This window comes from Neopsephotus bourkii, unplaced genomic scaffold (genome assembly GCF_033783945.1).
Source record: "Neopsephotus bourkii isolate Nb327-2 ecotype Australia unplaced genomic scaffold, CSIRO-AGI_Nbou_v1 NB_1189, whole genome shotgun sequence".
NCBI lineage: Eukaryota > Metazoa > Chordata > Aves > Psittaciformes > Psittacidae > Neopsephotus > Neopsephotus bourkii.
This window is the reverse complement of record NW_026901674.1, coordinates 635,234-654,922: the sequence shown is the minus strand read 5'-3', so window position 1 is coordinate 654,922 and position 19,689 is coordinate 635,234. Positions and strand designations below refer to the sequence as shown.

General features: G+C 41.0%; 2 protein-coding genes across 5 annotated transcripts in view; one reads left to right on the top strand and one right to left on the bottom strand.

The window, feature by feature from the left end:
• The first annotated feature begins 97 nt into the window (after positions 1–97).
• BCCIP (BRCA2 and CDKN1A interacting protein) lies at positions 98–11,607 on the top strand. 2 transcript variants are annotated; one of them, XM_061364094.1, is made up of 7 exons: positions 99–282; positions 3,719–3,793; positions 4,438–4,518; positions 5,640–5,729; positions 6,267–6,454; positions 7,140–7,317; positions 11,196–11,607. In XM_061364094.1, exons 1-7 carry the CDS (start codon positions 148–150, stop codon positions 11,364–11,366), a joined length of 918 nt encoding a protein of 305 aa, XP_061220078.1. In that variant the 5' UTR covers positions 99–147; the 3' UTR covers positions 11,367–11,607. The 2 variants fall into 2 exon arrangements, with proteins under 2 accessions (XP_061220079.1, XP_061220078.1); XM_061364095.1 differs by lacking the exon at positions 5,640–5,729 and having other exon boundaries at positions 98–282.
• Positions 11,608–11,759: 152 nt separating this feature from the next.
• The window catches only part of DHX32 (DEAH-box helicase 32 (putative)), a 28,414-nt gene continuing 20,484 nt past the window's right edge, over positions 11,760–19,689 (bottom strand). For 2 of the 3 annotated variants that reach the window (XM_061364090.1, XM_061364093.1), the window contains 5 exons: positions 17,659–17,850; positions 15,735–15,884; positions 14,412–14,602; positions 13,379–13,560; positions 11,760–12,003 (listed from right to left, as the gene is read on the bottom strand). In XM_061364090.1, coding sequence (XP_061220074.1) covers positions 11,817–12,003; positions 13,379–13,560; positions 14,412–14,602; positions 15,735–15,884; positions 17,659–17,850 — 902 coding nt within the window. In that variant the 3' untranslated portion in view covers positions 11,760–11,816. The remainder of the gene's footprint in view (positions 12,004–13,378; positions 13,561–14,411; positions 14,603–15,734; positions 15,885–17,658; positions 17,851–19,689) is intronic. The other variant, XM_061364092.1, reaches the window with a different exon arrangement.

The following is a 19,689-nucleotide window of genomic DNA, read 5'->3' as shown; positions in this document are numbered from 1 at the left end:
ACTGCACCCACCCCGCGCTGCTCCGGCCCGGCCTCAACACGGGCCCCAGCGCCGCTCAGCACCGGCAGCCGGGCCCCCCCCGGGCGGGCACCGCGCCTGCCTCCGCCGCGGCCTTCCGGGTGCCGAGCGCCTGCGCGCCGCGGTGACATGGCCACGCCGGCCAAGCGGCGGGCCCAGCCGCAGCCCCCTGCCGAGGAGAGCGGCTCCGAGTCCGAGTCTGAGCCGGAGTCGAGCGAGTCGGGCTCGGAGGAGGAGGAAGAGGAGGAGGAGGCGATCGATGAGGTGAGCGGGGGGAACAGGGCCCTCCCCTCACGGCCGCCCCTGCGCTGCCCCGCAGCCGCCCGCTGCTCTCCTGAGCCGCCGAAGAGAACAAACAAGCGGCTGTGGTGGCGGAGCCGTGGCGGGGAGGTGCAGGGGAAGAGGGGTTCCCCTCTGTAAATCCCTTTCGAGGCGGTCGTGGGTCGGGGCCCGGCGTGGGGCCATGGGTTCCGTGATCAAGCCTAGGCTGGGCCTTTCCGTGTGCTCCGGTGGCACACGTGAGTGTAATGCCTTCACCCCAGAGGGTTTGCTCCGGTTTCCTTTGTGCGTAAGGAGAAAGGGAGGAAGAGAAAAATAAGGGGAAGGAGAATAAAAAGCATCAGAATTCACTGAAATAGGGTTTTTATTTATTTTCTGAGTTCTCTTTCGGGCATACGGAAAAATGCATTACTTAGCTGTGGAGCAGGACATTGAGGGAGGAGTCTCGTTTTTTCTGCGAGGAGATACGCTCTGATTGTAGATTCTTATTAATGTGTTCGGGTGATAAAGCAATCTCTGATTTTTCACAAGGTTTAAAAAGAGTCAAATAGAGAAGCTGTGGCTGCCCCATCTTATGGTAGCATTATCAATTGTTTTAACGGAGTAAATCCAACTTCAGTGTTTTGCCACCTTGTTTTCCCTAGGGTTTCACTTTGAGATGATGGGCTTCCCTTTTCTTAGCTGAAGCCTTAGCTTTTGAAAGTAGATCAAAAAAAACCCAAGCCCTGCCTTTGTAAAATACTATCTCGTGATAAAAAGTGAGAGGTAATCGTGTTAATCAGTGAAACTACCCTGATGGACAAGAACATTTACCGTGGGCTAGAAACGTGTGCTGCTTTAAATGGGTGCTAACTTGTTTATGAAGTTGCTGACTAGCACTGCTAGTACTGTGTGTATTGTTCGGGGTTTATAAACACATAAAAGATGTTGCATTAGTGTGTAAATACTGTGAAATTGCAGCTAATGGCAATAATAATGTGTGTCCCCCCCCTTGTTTTTTTGGCTTTAAGTGCACAGCGTTCCTGCGTAATGTGGGTAGGACAGTGGTTTTCATTGTGTTTGCGGGCAAGGTTTCTTGAGTCTTCAGTCATGGGGCTTGAGGGGGTTTCTCAGTGTCCTGCACTGGTATGCATGACTGTGTTTCGTTTGCAGTTGTTTGTATGCTGGATAAAATTTGCAGTATAATGCCTATTTTAACTTAGTAGTCCAATGTTTGAGGATGCTGTAGTACTATAAACATCTGTTTCAGTTTGGAAGTCGTAGAATCATAGAATGGTTTGTGTTGGAAGGGACCTTAAAGCTCATCCATTTCCAACTCCTGCCACGGGCAGGGACCCCTTCCACTGGAGCAGCTTGCTCCAAGCCCCTGTGTCCAACCTGGCCTTGAGCACTGCCAGGGATGGGGCAGCCACAGCTTCCCTGGGCACCCTGTGCCAGCGCCTCAGCACCCTCACACAGAAGATGTCTGAAGGTATATTGAGTTTTCCTCAATTCTTGTATAAGGCATTAAGGTTTGCATTGCTAATATTCACAGAATCTCAGAATACCAGCTTGGAAGGGAACTCAGGGATCATGTAGTCCAATGTTTCTCAGCAAAGCATGGCCTAGACTATGTAGCACCAAACTGTATTAATGTACTGAACATTTGTAGCTGTAGAAACTTAGAGATTTGTAAAGCCATATACTTAAAGGGCGTTTGTTTCTCCTTAATTCTCAGCCTTTTTATTTTTGCCATATTAGCCTTTCCCTTCATCACTCCCCACGTCATGTGGAAAAAGGAAAATCTCTTCTTTTATGCAGATGTGAATGCTCCATCCCTGGTAGTGTTCAAGGCCAGGTTGGACGAGGCCTTGGGTAATATGGTTTAGAGCGAGGTGTCCCTGCCCATGGCAGGGGGGTTGGAACTTGATGATCTTAAGGTCCTTTCCAACCCTAACTATTCTATGATTCTACGATTCTATGTTCTCATCATTGAAGGGGACATGTGGTTTTGTTGTCAATCTGGCAGCAATATGATTGCCAGGCAGGGCTTGGTTGTTGAGATAGAGCTTAGCTCACTGCTGTGTTGTACGTAGCTGAGTATTGTTGCATGTTACTGTTTGCTTTGCAGGCTCTTGCTTTGGATGCAACAGAGGGGAAGAGAATAAGCACACAACAGCAAGACTGAACACACCAAAATATATGATGGGTCTTTATTTGCCTGGTTTGGTTTTTAATAGATGAAAGATGGAGGGTTTGTAAACTGTCATACCACGCTATTATTTGGGGTAGTGGAAAAAGCCATGAAGCAAGACCAGTATTAGCAAATCTATTGCTCCCATGGTTTATATCGATTTTATGGCTATGATTTGCACAGTATTCAGAACCACTGTAGGCTGTGTTTTGTTCAGAATTTACTGGCTTAATCATTCAGTGGGATCCTTGGATTTTAAAGTGCTTGGAAAGTTCCTAGGTGCCAGGACTGAATGCTGTGTATGCCAAAGATATAAGCTGTTTTCTTGCATTTATAAATCATGTGCTCTCAGTTACTTCTATAGAGTGTTCTTGCTTTGCTAGACCATGGAAGAATATCCAAGCATCTCCCCTGATTTTTATTACCCCCTCCCAGGTGGCAGTATACCTGTTTTCTCCATTATAAACAGGGCTTTAAAGCTGTTCTCCCAGTGGACAATAAAGACCATGACCTCGATACGGGGTTGAAGAGAGTTATGAGTCTGAACTTGTGGTAAGGTTCAGTTGTCTAGATTGATCAGAAAGTGGAATATGAACCGACAGCTCTAAGGCAAAATTTGGATCATCTTGAGCAGTGGTTCTCAGAACACCAGGTAGGCAGAGCCACCTTGGCAGGCAGTACTGTTAGTATAGAACACCAGTAGAAATGTTTTGTAGGCACAGCATTTGTTCTGGAAGGAGAAGCAGGAGTTCACTTTCTGATTTTGCTCTGGCTGGATCTCATCAAGCAGCTACTGAGCAGACTTCCATTAGGATCTGAGGAAACAGCAGAAGCATCATTTTGGATGCAATTGCCTAAATATCTGCAACAGTCTTCATCTTTAGCCAAGGCATTACACTCCAATCCCGCAGTTTCAAGAGTTTAACTGCCTGGATCAAGCCTCTACAGTAAGTGCTAAGTGGCTACAGTCAGCATAATTACATGAACCACATTGCAGGAAAAAAGTGTTAAAGGCTTGTTCACAACACAATTTGTAAGTTAGTTTAAAAAGTTACTTTCACAGATGCTCTCTAAAGATTACAGAAGAAATAGTAACTCCCAGCTGTTGCTGAGATTACTCAAAGATGGAAATAAGTTCTATTTCTGGTGTTGACTAGTACTTCTTTTCAGGTTTGTTATAGTTTAGCTTTGTTTTGGTATAACTTCTTGCCAAGTATGTTTGATATTCTCTATTTTACCTCTTCACAGGAAGTGAATATTGAATTTGAGGCACATTCCATATCAGACAATGACTATAATGGAATAAGGAAGTTACTACAACAGGTACTTTGACTTCTTGTTAGCTTGGTTGATATGGCCATTGATAAATAATATCTAAAGAGTTATGCAAAGTCATCAGTTCACATAATTTGTTTTGTGTCATAGTTTTACTGTGCTTCAGTTCACGAAGATTGAATTACAGCCATAGTCAACACGTGTCTCCTATACCACAGTTTCAAGAACTTTACCCAATGAACTGTAGGGCTTTTATTCCATAGCGTGTATAATCTTTCCATCTTCATTATGTTGCTTGCTGCTCAGAAAACCTTGTTCAGTGTTAATCAGCTTCTTGGAGGTCTTCCTGTAGATGACAGCCCTTAAAAAAGAGACAAACAAGTAATGTGTCTGCTTAGTGTAGCAGCTTCCAGTCTTCTTTTGCCTGTTTCTGTTGCTCAGCAAGCATTCAGATCATAGCAAATTCAAAGGACAGCAGGTATGCAAAATGCTAGCATGTGGAGGGTTGAGGAGCTTCAAGAAGCTGATTTTTAGTCTTTACAGTATTATATTGAAGCATTATGTCACTAAATGGAAATTAAAAGTGGAATGGAATAGTTCTACTTAGAGAAATTGCTGACTTGAATTTCTAGGGTGGCTCATGATGTGTCATTATACCTAAAACTTGTTAATACTTGTTTCCTGTTTTCCAGTTGTTTCTAAAAGCTCCTGTTAACACTGCTGAATTAACTGATATATTAATACAACAGAATCATATTGGAAGTATTATCAAGGTAAGAAAGAATTTGTAAATGGAGTACTATACTTGTGATGTTGAAATGACACAACAGACATTCAGAAGGGGACCCTGGATCTGTACCTTATATGCTTTCTTCCTTTTTAGCTTTGAGAGGAATTCTTCTGTAGGAGCTGAAATTTTCCATGTCTACTTTCAACCAAACAAGGAATTCGATTTATTATTTTGGCTGGTTTCTCTTTACACGTGGAAGGCTTTTCACTTTTTCCTCTGAATTTTAGTGTAATAGAATAATAATGCTGACAGTGTTATGGAGAAGTTTGTGGCCATCTCCGTAAGAAATAGGACCTTGTGATTTCAGGATGTATAGAGATATAGACAAGAAATACCCTGCATGCCATTTCCTTTTGCACAGAATTCTCTGGATATAGGAAAGGATTCCAAAATGAGTCCTGGTCAGTTCCTGCTAAGGCAGTGGAGCACTCTGCAGGGCTCCTGGGTTATTCCTGTCTAAGGAAGCTGTTCAGTACTGTGCAGTGCTCAAGATGTGAAGGCCATGTTGCTTTCAAACCCAGACAAACAACCTCTGTGGCACAGTGGTGCTGTTGTACCGTGTTACTTGGTGTCATTGCTGTGCATTCCCTTTTTGTCCTGTGCCAACAGTTTTTCCACCCACATTTAATACAATCCTTTTATTACTACTGTATGACCCCCAGTTCTTTCCCCAGATTTTTCATAGCAGAGTTTTGTTGAGCTTTTTGTATCACTGTCAAAGCCCTGTTGCTCTGTGGTTTTTAAGACTTTGCAGGTTTAATTCCCTATGTTAGAAACTGAAGAAAATTGGTTTTGCTTAAGATACTGCCGTGCCTTGTACCAAGTTGCCTCTTCTTAAATGTGAGCTATCAAATTTTAGTGCCTTTCCAAAAATCCTGCTGTAGAAGATATATGAACTATCTGTCTCTAGAGCTGGCTCTAAGTACACAGACTCAATGATGTGGCACTTTCATAACTGTAACCAGAATGTGTAGGTTGTGTGTTTGTAGAGATTACGTGGATGGTTCTCATCTGCTGAGCATCTTCTGGAAAGAAAGCCATTTTTTGCTGCAGAGTAAAAATAGCAACAACTCATATTGACATTCTGTTTTGTTTATTAAACAGCAAGCAGAAGTCCAAGAAGACAGTGATGATGATGAAGATGATGATGAAGTCTTTGGTTTCATTAGCTGCTTAAACTTAACAGAAAGGAAGGTATGTTATGGTTAGTTATTCCTCATTGACATCTAGGCGGTAATAAGTGATACTGTATCTTGCTTCTCTGGCTTGTATAACAAGCTTAGGCAGCTGGATCAGGATTTTGATTTCCACCATGGAGGACTATGGTCGTAAAAGTTGCACATCACATAGCTTGCTTTCGTTGCTGAAGGTCAAACATAAGGCCAGGAATGGAACAGAGAGTTAAAACTAGGTCTAACCATAGGCCCAGGGTAACTGAGGTGTCAGCCTCTTGTATTTCTTCACTGTCATCTTTTGCAGCTTGCTGGTGAGGATACTGGTGTAGCAACTCCTCACTGCTCTCCTGTCAGTTGAGAACCTTTGTTTGCCCTCAGCTTCAGGGTTGGTAAAGAATTCCAGAGAACTTGCACAGACTGCTTAAAGAAATCACCAGTAGGTCTGTAGACTATTCCCTGGAAGTTCACATTCAAGTTTCTTTGCGTAAATAGTTGTTATATAATGCAAAGAAAATATACCTTTTAGTATATAAAGATACATGTGTCTTTCTTTCAGGATACACAGTGTGTTGAACAAATCAAAGAGCTGGTTCTAAGTCGGTGTGAGAAGAGCTGTGAACAGCATGTAGTTGAACAACTGAATAAGCTCCTAAATGATAGTACTAAGCCTGTGGGTCTTATACTGAGTGAAAGATTCATTAACGTACCACCACAGATTGCTCTACCCATGCACCAGCAGCTTCAGTAAGTTTGGGGTTATTTTGACATGATTTCTTCATATTTTTTCAGCAATCTATGTATGTAGAGCTATGTTAAGATAGGTGATAGTATAGCTATAAATAAGACAAGAACACAAGTATTTTCATTTCATATAAGGTCTTTAGTTAATTTCTTAAAATTAGTTATATCTTTAGGCTTTTCTAACTTTTAAGATAGAGGAAATCATTAAAGAATGTGTGCTGTTCTGCAGAAATAGCTGTGTGTATGTTGCAGATTGTTTTCCTATTGATCTAGGAAAACTTAAAACTGAGAATTTCTTATAGCATACTAATAATGAGACCTTTAAGGAATTAACACACTGATAATGAAAGAAAACGTGTAGACAGGGTTGGTCAGGAAGGTTTTTAGAGAAAGAAATGAGGTGCTTGAAGCTTAGCTTTGAGGTTTACCGCTAGTACAACACTTGTCACAACTCAAATTCAGATCTCAGCCTCTGTCTTACAGGGCTCAGAGTGTGGCAGTGGCAACGTGTTTAACACAAGGGTGGGCAGGAGTATTTTCTGGCTCTTCAGTTACAGTTCCTCGTGAAATGACAGTGTGCTGTACCTTCTAATGCACTGTAAGGTTTGGTTACACTCTTGTTGAGGGTATGAATTGTGTATGTAGATGTATTTTTAAATAGTATGTGTAAACATCTATTTGTCTTTAGGAAGGAGTTGAGTGAGGCACAGAGAACAAACAAACCATGTGGAAAGTGCCACTACTATCTCCTTCTCGGCAAGACCTTTGCAGAAGCCACAAAGAGCAATCCTAAGAAGAAGGGAGGGAGACATCAGCAGAAGGAGGAATTAATGTTTGCAAATGCAGAGGAAGAATTCTTTTATGAGGTAACATATGTGATTCTTTTAATTTAAAATAGTTATTTGCTTTTTATGTGTCAGCAAAAAAGGTGTTTCCCTTTATAATTCAGGGAAGGTTTTTTAAAGATATGTTTGCATATTGTTTCAATTAGATCCATCTTTTTTTAGAGTAGTATTGAGAGATGAGCAGGCAACTTATTTTTGTGTATTGAGCCCAACACCTTTGTATTTAGAGCATCAGGAGAGGTATACATCCATAAGTCCAAGTAGTTACATTAATCCTCTATATCGGCATGGGTTTGCTGATACATTACTTGGATCAGGTCGCAATGAACCTGACTGTGGGATGGTGTGGCACAGGCAGTGTTCCTACATGATAGAGTCTCCAGTGCTATGAGGATAATGGAAAATTTCAGAGAATGCCTGGAATAAGCAGAGACTTCAGGGGAAAGATCAGGTTTTACTTTGGTTTGAGGCCAGTGTCTTGGCCTTGAAGAATTAAGAAACTTCATCTCTCTTTACTTGTATAGCAGTGCTGAAGAGATTGAATTGAATGTTGTAACGGTCAGACTTCTTGAAATCCTGTGAATGGAATAGCCACATTTTTAGAATGAACAAATGGTAATAAACCTGGATATTGAATTTAGCAGCATGTCTCAGGCTTTTCGAGTTTACAGAAGTCTGAAATCCCTTTTATGGGGGAAACTGCAGTTGTCTTCTTTAATCTGAATAATAAGAAATACGAAAGACATGTTGAACTGCTGTGTCAGCTGAACAGAGAAGACTGGGTGTGTGAATTGCAGGAAGTGCAGGTTAGCTGAGTATCTGTCAGTGGGATTCAAGCTAATGTGGTTTACAACACAGGTGTTTGAGAGTGGCAGCTCAAACAACAGGTAGTAACTTGCCAGGGTTCTCTAACTTAATCATGTGTCACAGCTTCAAGCACTTAGAAGAACAAAGATTGGAAAAAAATACAGGGGGATCTCTGTTGTTAGAGTCTCCATCAACATCTGCACTGCATGGTAATACTTAAATACACAGATCTCTTCTGCTTGCCCCTACATAGTTAGTCCTGTGTCAGAAAAAAAGCAGCTGTTGAGGCTTTTTTTTTGGTAATGCAGTTAAACACATTTCCCTTGAGATCTTTTCCTAAGCAACTGAATAGATGCAAAGCTCTGCATTTGTGTTATTGTCACTATCATAGAATGGTTTGGGTCGGAAAGGACCTTAAGATAATCCAGTTCCAACCCCCCTGCCGTGGGCAGGGACACCTCACACTAAACCGTGCCACACAGGGCTCTGTCCAGCCTGGTCTTGAACACTGTCAGGGATGGAGCCTTCACAACCTCCCTGGGCAACCCATTCCAGTGCCTCAGCACCCTCACAGTAAAGAACTTCTTCGTTATATCCGATCTAAACTTCCTCTGTTTAAGTTTGAAACCCTTACCCCTTGTCCTATCACTACAGTCCCTGATATAGAGTCCCTCCCCAGCATCCTTGTAATCCCCATCAGATACTGGAAGGCTGCTATGGGGTCTCCACACAGGTTCTCTTTTCCAGGCTGAAGAGCCCCAACTTTCTTTGCTGCAAAAGGTGATTTATCTTTTCTCTTTTGGATACCAATTACCTTCAAAAAATGCTCGGAATACAAACTTCTGAAGCTCTGAAGAAGTAGCTGTCACCTTCCTTTTCTGTCTCTATTCTACTCAGGACAAATATATTAATAAAAAGTCCTAAAATACTGAGATGAAAATATTACTTCCTATTTCCTAAGGCAACCTGTCTACACAATTCTGCTGGTCCCAAGCCAGATCAGGAGAGGGGAAGAGGCAGGAAATGAAATCAAAAATGTACTTTGAAACGCACAGAGTTTTTCATTGTTCTTGATTTTTTTTCCTGAAACTAAAAATATTATTCTAGAATATTGCTGCTTTGTCAAGAGACTTGTTTCTCATTTCTGGCAGTGCCTACAGGATAAAGTACTTGCACATGCATCACGGTTAATGGCAAAGCTTCCTCTGAGAAATCATTCACGGCATTCTCTGGTGGAGGCTATGATATGGCTGTAATTTTATTTCTTGGGAAGAAGAAAAATGGAAGTGGGCGAATTCCTTGTTAGCTATAGGGAATACTGATGTAGCCTCTGTGCAGTAACAAGTTTGGGGTTTGCTTTCTGTTTTCCTGCCACAGCATCTTTATCAACTGAACTTGAACTCTGTGTCAACATGTTATTGAAGAACTAAAAGGGGAGAAGCCTGTGATGCCCATGTGTCCTTATGGCTTATGTTCCTGGAGGCCTGTTTTGTATTTATCTGTTTTGTTATTTTGATGGTATTTTAAAGACTTTTATCTAAATTGCAGTAATTTTCAGCTCAAATGGGTAGACTCAAACTGAACATGCTTTTCTTTTTAACAGTCTTTCTAGTGTTTTTAACAAATTCATCTTGAATGTTATGGAGGATAGTAGATTAATTTGCTCTCTGGACTTTATAATGTTTATGTGTTATATTAGCGTTGGTGTGTATATCCTCCCTGATCATGCATAATGTTAATTAGATTGCAATAAAATAGTATTAAGTGCAGTCAGGCAGACACTTAGAGCCATATAAACCAGAGAGAAGCCTTTTTGCACTTGTCAGTTCCCTGTGCTTTATTCTGTTCCTGAAAACATTATTGAGGGAGCAGAAGAAAAGCTCTGCTATAACCAGACTGGAATTGATTAAAGGTTTAGGGCCTCCATTGCTCAAATTGTTTGTTGTTGAGCAAAGCCACTCCATTAACGTGATGGTTTTTCCAAAATCAAATTTACAACCTTGAGATACTGTTAGGAAATAGCAAACCTAAAAGGAGACTGGAGCTTAACTTACCCCGCAAGGGAAGAGGTTAGATAAGTTCTTCTAATTACGAATTCAGCTCATGCTTCTTAATCTGACTTGTGTGAGAACTAGAAACATTTGTTAGATAAGTTTTTCTTCTCCATCAGGCGTTTTGCCTGGGAAAGCTAATAAAAAAGGACTGTCAGATCTGTATGCAGTATGTATCACTGGAAAGAAATAATGCACATTATGGACACCTACCTATTTGAAGCATCGTCACTTATGGTATGTCTTTTGGTGGCTCCAGCCATCTACAGGCTTTACAAGAGCTTTTGAAATTCCACTCAGGATTCATGTCAGTGCCCATTCCCTTAATGCTTCATTTCTAGTGGCAGTGTGAAAGAGGGGATTACTGTACCACATATTCTTACAGATAACATTAATTTTAGGAGCAGTTTTAGAGTAGGCCATAAAGATAGCAGAGCCTGTTCAGTGCTACAGACCTTCCCTGTTACCCACACCAAGCTGTCATCTTTAAGGAAGGCTCTACTCCATGTTCGCTCTGTCCCTGTTCCTTTTATCTGGCTTTTGGCTAATCTCCTAAGGCTCAAAATTACCCAGCTACTGATTTGTTTATGTTCTGGGTCTGAAGGTCTGTTAGAGGCCTCATATTCCTGTTAGTGGTCAAGGATACCTGCTAGTTGGCACAATAGCTTCTAAGGGTCAGCATTTCTTAATGTGATAATAGGGAATAAGATGTTGTATTAAAACCACCTAAAAGTAGGCAGAGTAAACATAATAAAGGGGCTTTCTCTCTGCCCTTAGGTCTTTTTTTCTGATACCAAACTATAATAATAGCAATCATTTTAGAGTTTAGTATGAATGATATAAATCCTGTGAAAAGCAAATAGTTTGAAACACTTAACAGTGGATTCTCTTGAAGGTTTTTTGGTGGACCTTCTGCAAGGGAAGAAAATAACTTCTTAATAAGTGTGTGCATAAATAGGGTCATTGTTTTTACTTTGATGATGTATTGTCTTCATTCTAATGACAAAATTGGATCCTAACACATTTCTTTCTGTTGTTTAGAAAGCCCTTCTGAAGTTCAACTACTCTGTGCAAGAGGAAAGTGACACTTGTTTGGGTGGCAGATGGTCCTTTGATGATGTACCAATGAAACCCTTGCGGACTGTTATGATAGTTCCAGCTGACGGGATTCATGCCATTATGGATAAACTGAAAGACTATCTCTCAGTCTGAGATTTCCTATAAACACTGGGTTTTGTAAAGCAGCCATGCAGAACTATGACTTTAGTATTTTCAGAAGGCTGCTGTGGAGTTAATGGTTTTCTACTGCTCAAATGCTTCCTCTGTACATTTAGAAGACAAGGAGATGGTACAAAGAAAAATATCTATGAAATTAATATTTTTAAATATTCTGTCTTATGATATATTGGTATCATCATTAAACAGTCAATAAAAAAACAGTGTAACAAGAAAACGTGAAGATCTGCTCAATATGTTTTTAACCAAAACTAAACTGTATATTTTTGTTATAAACACATACATAAGGAAAAAAAAGCTTATGTTTTTCTGTTAAATACATTTATTTTAAAAGTTTGAAATGATTTCTTGGGTTAAGATGGAGATGGCTATTTCATGTACTGCCTTTATTTGTATTTGTTCGATATATGATGGTTCAGTCTGAGTTCACTGAATAATGCATCTTTGTTCAGTAGGAGTGGGAAATTGTTCATTTTCTTTGTCATCATTACTTTTCTGTTCCTCCTTCATGGCTGAAGCAGGTGACAAGTGATTGATCACCTCCTGCAGAATATCCTTGCTTTCACTGGGAGGAAGGTTGCTAAAGTAATACTGAGGAACCAGCTCCACAAACCTGGTGAGGAAATAAGACAAAACGTTGTGAATGTCTTTTAATTGAATTGGAAATGTTTGAATAGCTATTTCCAGGTTTGTACAAAAGACATCAGCAACATGCTACAAAGCTGGTGTTTCAACTCGAACACAGAATCTGCAAGATGTAGTCATTTGGGGGTTGGAACTAGATGATCTTAAGGTCCTTTCCAATCCTAACTATTCTATGATTCTATAATAGTGTGTGGTTTTGAGAGACTGGCAATGTACTCAGGCCATACTTCAGGTGATGTTCATTCAGGTCTCAGTGCTGCAGACTGAATTAAATAGTAATTTTTCTGCATTTGAACATATTTGTGGTTCAATAAAATCATGAAAAAGGCTTTCTTAGAAGCATTGGAAATAGAAAAGATAGGAAAGTGAAATGTACATTCTTGATGTAAAGAGATTTTTGCAGAAGGAAGACTGTAGTCTTCTCTTGAATCCATAAACAGTTGATATGGAATGATTTAGGTGGCTGGGTACGTAAAATATGTTGAGAGAAAGGTTTGCTGAAAAATAGGTTTTCAGGGAACAGAGATTTCCAGTAAGATTAATCTATGAGTACACTGCTCTGTTAACCCTTCCTTAATGTTTTTTTTTTTGCCTAATATTTTACCTTCTAAGAAACTTTTGCCACTTGGCAGGTGTTTTTTCAGTGGGTGCATTGATTACAGTTGCAATGGTCATACCTGAACAGATCAGCACGTTAGGAAATACCAAAGGCTGGCTTACATGATGTTCTGGTTTGCATGAAAATGATAGTGATGGTGTGAGAACACAGTTCTTCCTCTTTTTAACAGTTGTGAGCTTTAATGCAGTGAGTGTTCTGAATGACAGGGCAGACATCAAGCAAAGCTACACACAGTGACAGAACAATACTGGCAACAATGAAGTTACATGCATCCCACATATATTCACTAGGGAATATGAAAAGTGTGAAAAGCAACAATTTCTTCACCCCTCCAGTGATGAGAGCTTAGCTATTAGATCTTAGGCAGAAACTCTTCCCTGTGAGGGTGCTGAGGCGCTGGCACAGGGTGCCCAGAGAAGCTGTGGCTGCCCCATCCCTGGCAGTGCTCAAGGCCAGGTTGGACACAGGGGCTTGGAGCAAGCTGCTCCAGTGGAAGGTGCCCCTGCCTGTGGCAGGGGTTGGAACTGGATGAGCTTTAGGGTCCCTTCCAACACAAACCAGTCTGGGATTCTGACTGAGTAGTTTTTATGACACATAAGGGAGCTGCCTTCTCCAAGCATTGTTCTCAGTGTACAACACATATCTTTTAACAATTTTGTGACTTAAGTTATATTTTTGTGGCAGAGGTATGGATGAAGGAACAGTTTCATCATTGTTAACTTACAGATCAGGTGATATCTCGGAGACTACTTGGATGGAATTGTCTTCTGATATACTAAACTCATGGAACAAAACCCACTCTGGAATCTTTCTGCTGTTATAATAAGATGAGAAAGGATGAAGCTGGGCCACTTGTCTGTGTGTTAACATTAAGTAGTTACCTGAGCCATCTACATCACGAGCAATCTAAAAAACAGATGTGCAAGGAGTTGTCCATTACTTCATTGGTTGTACAAGATGCATAGATCAGTATTTGCCTATTGTATTAAAAGCAGGAATTAAACTTGTGTTCAGGTACTTTGAGCAGGAGAGCCTAAGTATCAGTCTTATTCCATATATCTGTGGGAAAGAAATACCTGGATACTATGAAATGAGGCTTGGAGTTAAAGAAATCGTTCATCTGTATAGTTGAAAGGAAACTGCAACAAATGAGAGCAGGCTTATGCAGTAAGTACCTGAACTTGGCTTTGACAAGTATGTGTGAAAACTGATGTATTCTTAAAGGACTGGAAGCTTTAAAATACCATGTGCAGCCCTTGAAGTAGGGTATTTTGAACGGGTCAATTTATTTAGGTGGAGCGTAGTGATGTAAAGGAAAACATGTTTTCAAGTGGGAATAAATCAGTCTTATTTATGTATACAGTTATAGTTAGCGTACCTCCTTTGACTGAGATGAAGAAAGCTGTATTTTATGTGTACCTAAACATACTAAGTTGGTTCTTGTTTTCCAGGGTATTTTTACAGCAACAACTTTCAACGTCTGAGAGAATATTACAAGTTAAAGAGGTTTCTGAAGTAAAATAATTCTTTGAGTGAAAGGCATATTGACAGTTTTCCTCTCGCAGTGAAGTGTGTGGGCTTCATGCTGTGATAGCTGAACCCCAGAGAGAAGATTGGAATTGGCCCAAGTGTTTGATGCACTGGAAAAAATGACTTTTATCCTTTCTGTTGAGTAAGGTTTCATTACCTAACTTCTCTGAAAGCTTTCTGTCTAACATAACAATGCACTAAGATGAAACCACAGCATTTTTCCTTACGTGCATGAAGTAACCAGATAAGAGAGATTTCTTAATGTTGAGTATATTTGCTTTGGATCCAAAGTCCGGTTCTGAGATGGGAAGTTCAATTCGCTTCATTATCTCCACTAGTTCAGCTCTGATAATTTCTGCCATCCTCAGGGCAGAGCTGCTTAGAAAATAATCACGACACCATTTCTCAGTGCTGTAGTCTGTGGAGGAAAAAAGAGGTTTGGCTTCAAGCAAAGTCTCACTGATGGGTACTATCCATAGAGGTACTGCTCTGTGAAATGCTCTTTGGTGCAATAGATCAAAACAGTGTGTGGCTGTGTCAGAGCTGGCAATACTCAGGTAGCAAGAGCTGTATGGACAGCTTGGGCTCACTGATGTTGTGACATGAGGGGCAATACTTGATATCCTTAAGTTCACAGATTTGAAACTATATCTTTGAATAAAACTATGCAACATCTCTTATTTGGTCTGTAAAGGGTAAAATGAGTAGCAACTCTGTTTCCAGGCTTTCAGGATGTGGAACTGGAATCGCACCTATAGTGCTAGTGATGATCCTGCATGCTGGGAAGAGGCAGGTTCTCTTGCACCTCTCCAGCATTTAGCATGACTGAATGTGAAGGAACCCTACTGTCCTTTAAGCTTTTACTTAGTACAGGCAAATTCATCATTCCTTTGCCTAATTACTGGGCTTAGGCTAAGCGAACCTGAGCAAGATGCTTGCGCACAGGGAAATGCCGAGAAGAGCTTCTGTCTCCTGGCTTCTATTTGGTTTCCTGTAAATCTGAACTTTTTTTTGCCCTTTAAACTTCCTTTTAAGTTGAAAGCTGTCATAAAACCACCAGAACTGTGTGGCTGCTGGGGGAATCCAGCCCCTCCTCAACTGTGTTTGTGTTGTTTTACATCTTAAACCTGGATTACATGCTATTACAGGAGGAAGCATCGTTCTGGTTTGTACAATGTCACTTCAAATGACCATTGTAATAGTGTTTAGGTATCCTTGTTGGATGAGGTCATTTTCAGCTAGTTAAAAACCTGAAACTAATATTCATTTGTACTGGTTAGGCCAGGTGGGATGGGACATGGAGCAAGCTGCTCTAGTGGAAGGTGTCCCTGCCTATGGCAGGGGTTGGAACTGGATGAGCTTTAAGGTCCCTTCCAACCCAAGCTGTTCTATTTATTCTACCTTTGGTTTCTCCCCGCAAGTCAGCAATTCTAGATGGAATCAGTCAAAGAGGGCCTATGAACTAAATGCCAACAAGGACAGCTCAGGTTTTGGTTTTGTTCCAAATTGCTTACAACTTGCTTCACGTCGCATGCTCTGGGTACACTTACATTGGCTTGTGGAGTTTGTGCTGGCTTCCTTGAAGGCGTTGAAGACATTGATAAGAGTAAAGTGATCTCCTGCAGGGTGGAAGAACTTTCGCCAGCAAGTAAGAGCAATCTTTTCTGTTCCAGGAGGTGCGTGTAAGAAGCAATGAGGAGCTTAGAAAAAACATCAAACCAGTGGTTATTAAGGCACATAGGTGCATGCACAAGTACTAACTCCATTGGAATTCTTACTTGGCTTCCTCAGTTCCCTTTAGCCTTCAAAGTTGGATTGCTGATGGAGAGCTGAATCTGTTGCATTCACTAAGGTCTTATTTATATGGATGTCCTTTCAATCTTGTTTAGTTAATTTGTGCCCTAAACACAAATGAAGGTGAGCAGCTTTCTCCTGCCAAAATGCTTCATAACGGCATGATCCAATTTATCCATAATTCAAGCATGTGGTTTCTTTAATGTAGAAAGAAACTAAATCTATGGATGTGACGCCTTAATTTGGTGCTGTATGTTGAAATTTGCACCTCTCAGTGCATTTTACATGTGTTGTGGTGCTGTGCAACATAACTGTGTCTTTCAAGATAGTTGAGCTTTATGAAAACTGAGGTGTGCCTGTGCTCAGTCATTGACATTTGTTGTATGTGCTTAAAAACTTTATACATGTTTTGGCCCACTGTTGAAAATCAAGCCAGCTTGGGCATAGAAACAAGTTGTTCCATAAACACAGCTAAAGCAGCTTGGTGCCCTGTGGGTTCATGTCCTTGCTGCCTAAGACTGGGCTCTGTGTCTAGGATATCCCCTGTGGGTAGAGCAAAGTAATGCCGTACCAAAATACAGGTAGGGTTAAGTGGGTGTTGAGCAGTCAGTAGCTCTCAGGTATTAGATCTTAGGCAGAAGCTCTCCCCTGTGAGGGTGCTGAGGCGCTGGCACAGGGTGCCCAGGGAAGCTGTGGCTGCCCCATCCCTGGCAGTGCTCAAGGCCAGGTTGGACACAGGGGCTTGGAGCAAGCTGCTCTAGTGGAAGGGGTCCCCACCTGTGGCAGGGGTTGCAGCTGAAGGAGCTTTAATGTCCCTTCCAACACAAACCAGGCTGGGATTCTGTCTGCGCCGTCCTGCACTGTCTGGTGGGATTGCAAGGGGTCACCATCATTATTTGCTGTTTGCATTTCTGGAGTCATTGTCCTCTCAGTTATCCGAAAATCTTTGATTTTGTGCGTCTTTGATGTATTGAGATTTCAATGGCAGCATTTGCACAATGAGTAAGCTATAAATATCTGGGGTTTATTTATGTGTTGGTTTGAAAGCTCTGGCACATCTAATGAAAAGCTCTATAGATAACAACCCTACCGAGACTTCATGTGCGCAGTCTTTGGGGCCAGCTGGTTTGTCTCACAGTGTAAGAGCAGGGGATTCATCAGGAAGGGATGGTACGGATGCTTAAGGTTATGTTATTTGTATAAAATATCTGATGTGAAGAAACAAGATCACAAAGTAGTTCTTTGTGGGTCAGCAGTTCAATACTCTTCATCATTAGAGCTTCCTCTAATTTGCTGCTCTAGTCGGTAACAGAAGTACATGAATATGAGATAAGAAGGTTCATTTTGAAGGGATGTTGTGCTTTCTGACAGAAGGTTGGAAGCTAATGGGGCAGCCAGAGCACTGAAATGCTGTGCTACATATAAATTCATTACTTGCTTTTTGGGTGTTTGTGTTTTTGTTTTGTTTTTTGTGGGGTTGTTTTTTTTGTTTTTGTTGGGTGGGGGGGGGGGGGGGGTGGGTGTGTTGGTGTGGTTGTTTCAATGCATGCTTAAAGTCAAGACTTAAACAGCCAAAGGTATTAATTTACTTGAAATAAGCAGGATGTGAATAACAGAAGTTTGTCTTTGGGTTACACTTGTATGAAAGGAGCACAAGCCAAGCAGTAAGATGTGATTTACCTGTTACCATGGCCGCAATGGTGAGCATTTCATCAACACACTCAAATTCACACGAAGCCAGAATTGACTTTGACAGCTGTGGATCCAGAGGAAATTCCGACATAATAATTCCAAATTCAGAGAGGTTTCCATCATTATCCAGGGCTGCAAGATAATCGAGGTCTTCCAGAGCCTGCATCAGGCTTTCAGGAGCTGATGAAAAGGAAAGATCGTTTAAATCCTTGAGAATGACTATATATGAATGAGGAGCCGAATTGTCATTGTACTTTTTCAGCTGTGTAAGTCCTGTGTGAAAGTGATAAAGTCAGCTTCTATCATTTGACAATGAGTGAGACGAAAAGTAATAAATAAGATGAATGGGAGGTTGGGAGCGTTTTGGAGGAAGAAAATAAGGGGTAACAATTATAGGGCTGCAAATAACTTTGTTGGTCGTCTTTGTGTCAGAACAGGTTCTGTCTAAAGTCCAGTGTTGGATACTTGCACCCCATGTCAAAAACCTCTCCCACTATTGGCATTCCCCAGGTATTTCTGTGTGTGCATGTTCATTCCTTTTAAAGAGGGGTGGTCACATTTGAGGGGGGCTGAGGGATACACAACAGCGCTAGGAAAGAGGATTGTAACCAGAAGACAGCCATTTGCAGCACTTGTAGCTGTCTCGTCGTTCTTGCACGTGTTTGGAGTTCACTTGGTTGCCTTTTTGTAGTTATTATTGGTTTACATAGTTTCTCATGATACCAGAAAAAAATGGGGACATAGTAAAAGACGATTTCTCCCTAGCAATTTGGCTGTACTTTCTCACTGCATAAAATTCAATGTTCCATTTTCTCTTACTATAGGTTATAACTTTCTTACAAGATCTGTAGGTAGAAGTGAGAACAGTGAGGCAGAAAAAACATTGAGTGAATACAGGAAAATAATTAGGTAGTCTGAGAGAGCAATTTGGGTAAAAAGTAGGAAATAAATGAATTTGGGCCACAAAATTTGCAGGGAGCTTGAGTAAGAGACACTGAACAGAGGCAAACCTGAAGGAAATCATGAGTTAGTGTTTAAGATGGGCATCTGAGCAGTGAAAGCAGAGAATGAAGACTGAAGTGATGAGGTTTGTATCTTAGATGTTAGATAAACCCAGCTAGAGGCCTGCCAGAAGTATTGAGTAGGGAGATCTTCTGCACATGTTGAACACTGAGCTTTCAGGATAAAGTGGCCCACGTGTGCTTTTTCTAAAGACTGGTGGAGTACCAACAATGAATTCAGTTAATCATGCAATTGATTCAGTTTTGATCAATGGTATATTTAGTTTATTCTATGAGTCCATAAGTCATAGTATTTTCTTCCTCTTTCATGGATGAGGGTGAATGAAATCAACAAGATTTAAAGGAAATGGCTTATGCACACAGACATGAATATGTGTTTTTAATCAGCCATCATTGCATCTCATCAGATGTTTCTCAGTACGCCAAAAGATGGCATTTGCAATAGCTCTTCTGAACCTCTCAACTGGATGGGAGTAAATAACAAAGGAGTTTGACAAAGACTCTTCTTTCTCATTAAGCATCTTCCTGAATTTCTCCTTTGCCATCTTTTTCCCACTGTTTTGTGCTTTGCTGCATCTGAAGCAGTTGCAGACAGAATCAGCTTATGTATCCGCTAGCCCTTTACTGTTAATGACTGCTTTTTCCTTTGGTAAATGGTGCCAGAAGAATGTGAAGCCTTATTCTATGATTTTTCTTCAGATTTTGAAAGGAATTAATTGAAGTGTTTTCTCAGCAGCACTTTGTTCTACTGAAAGAACAAACCTTGACAGTTGCAGTGTATAGATAACACATCTGAAAGGACAGGATTAACCAAATTGGTACTTAAAATGAGAACTTGAGCAGGTCTGTATGAAATATGTAGGTCCCTTTGGCAAAACAATCATAGAAGAGCTTTATGTACAACCATGGTAGCTGCAGGCCTGGCACTACAGGGGTGAACCTGAAAGCTGGGTAGAAGTTGTCAAGCCTACACTCTCCAAAGTGTAGCTACAGCATG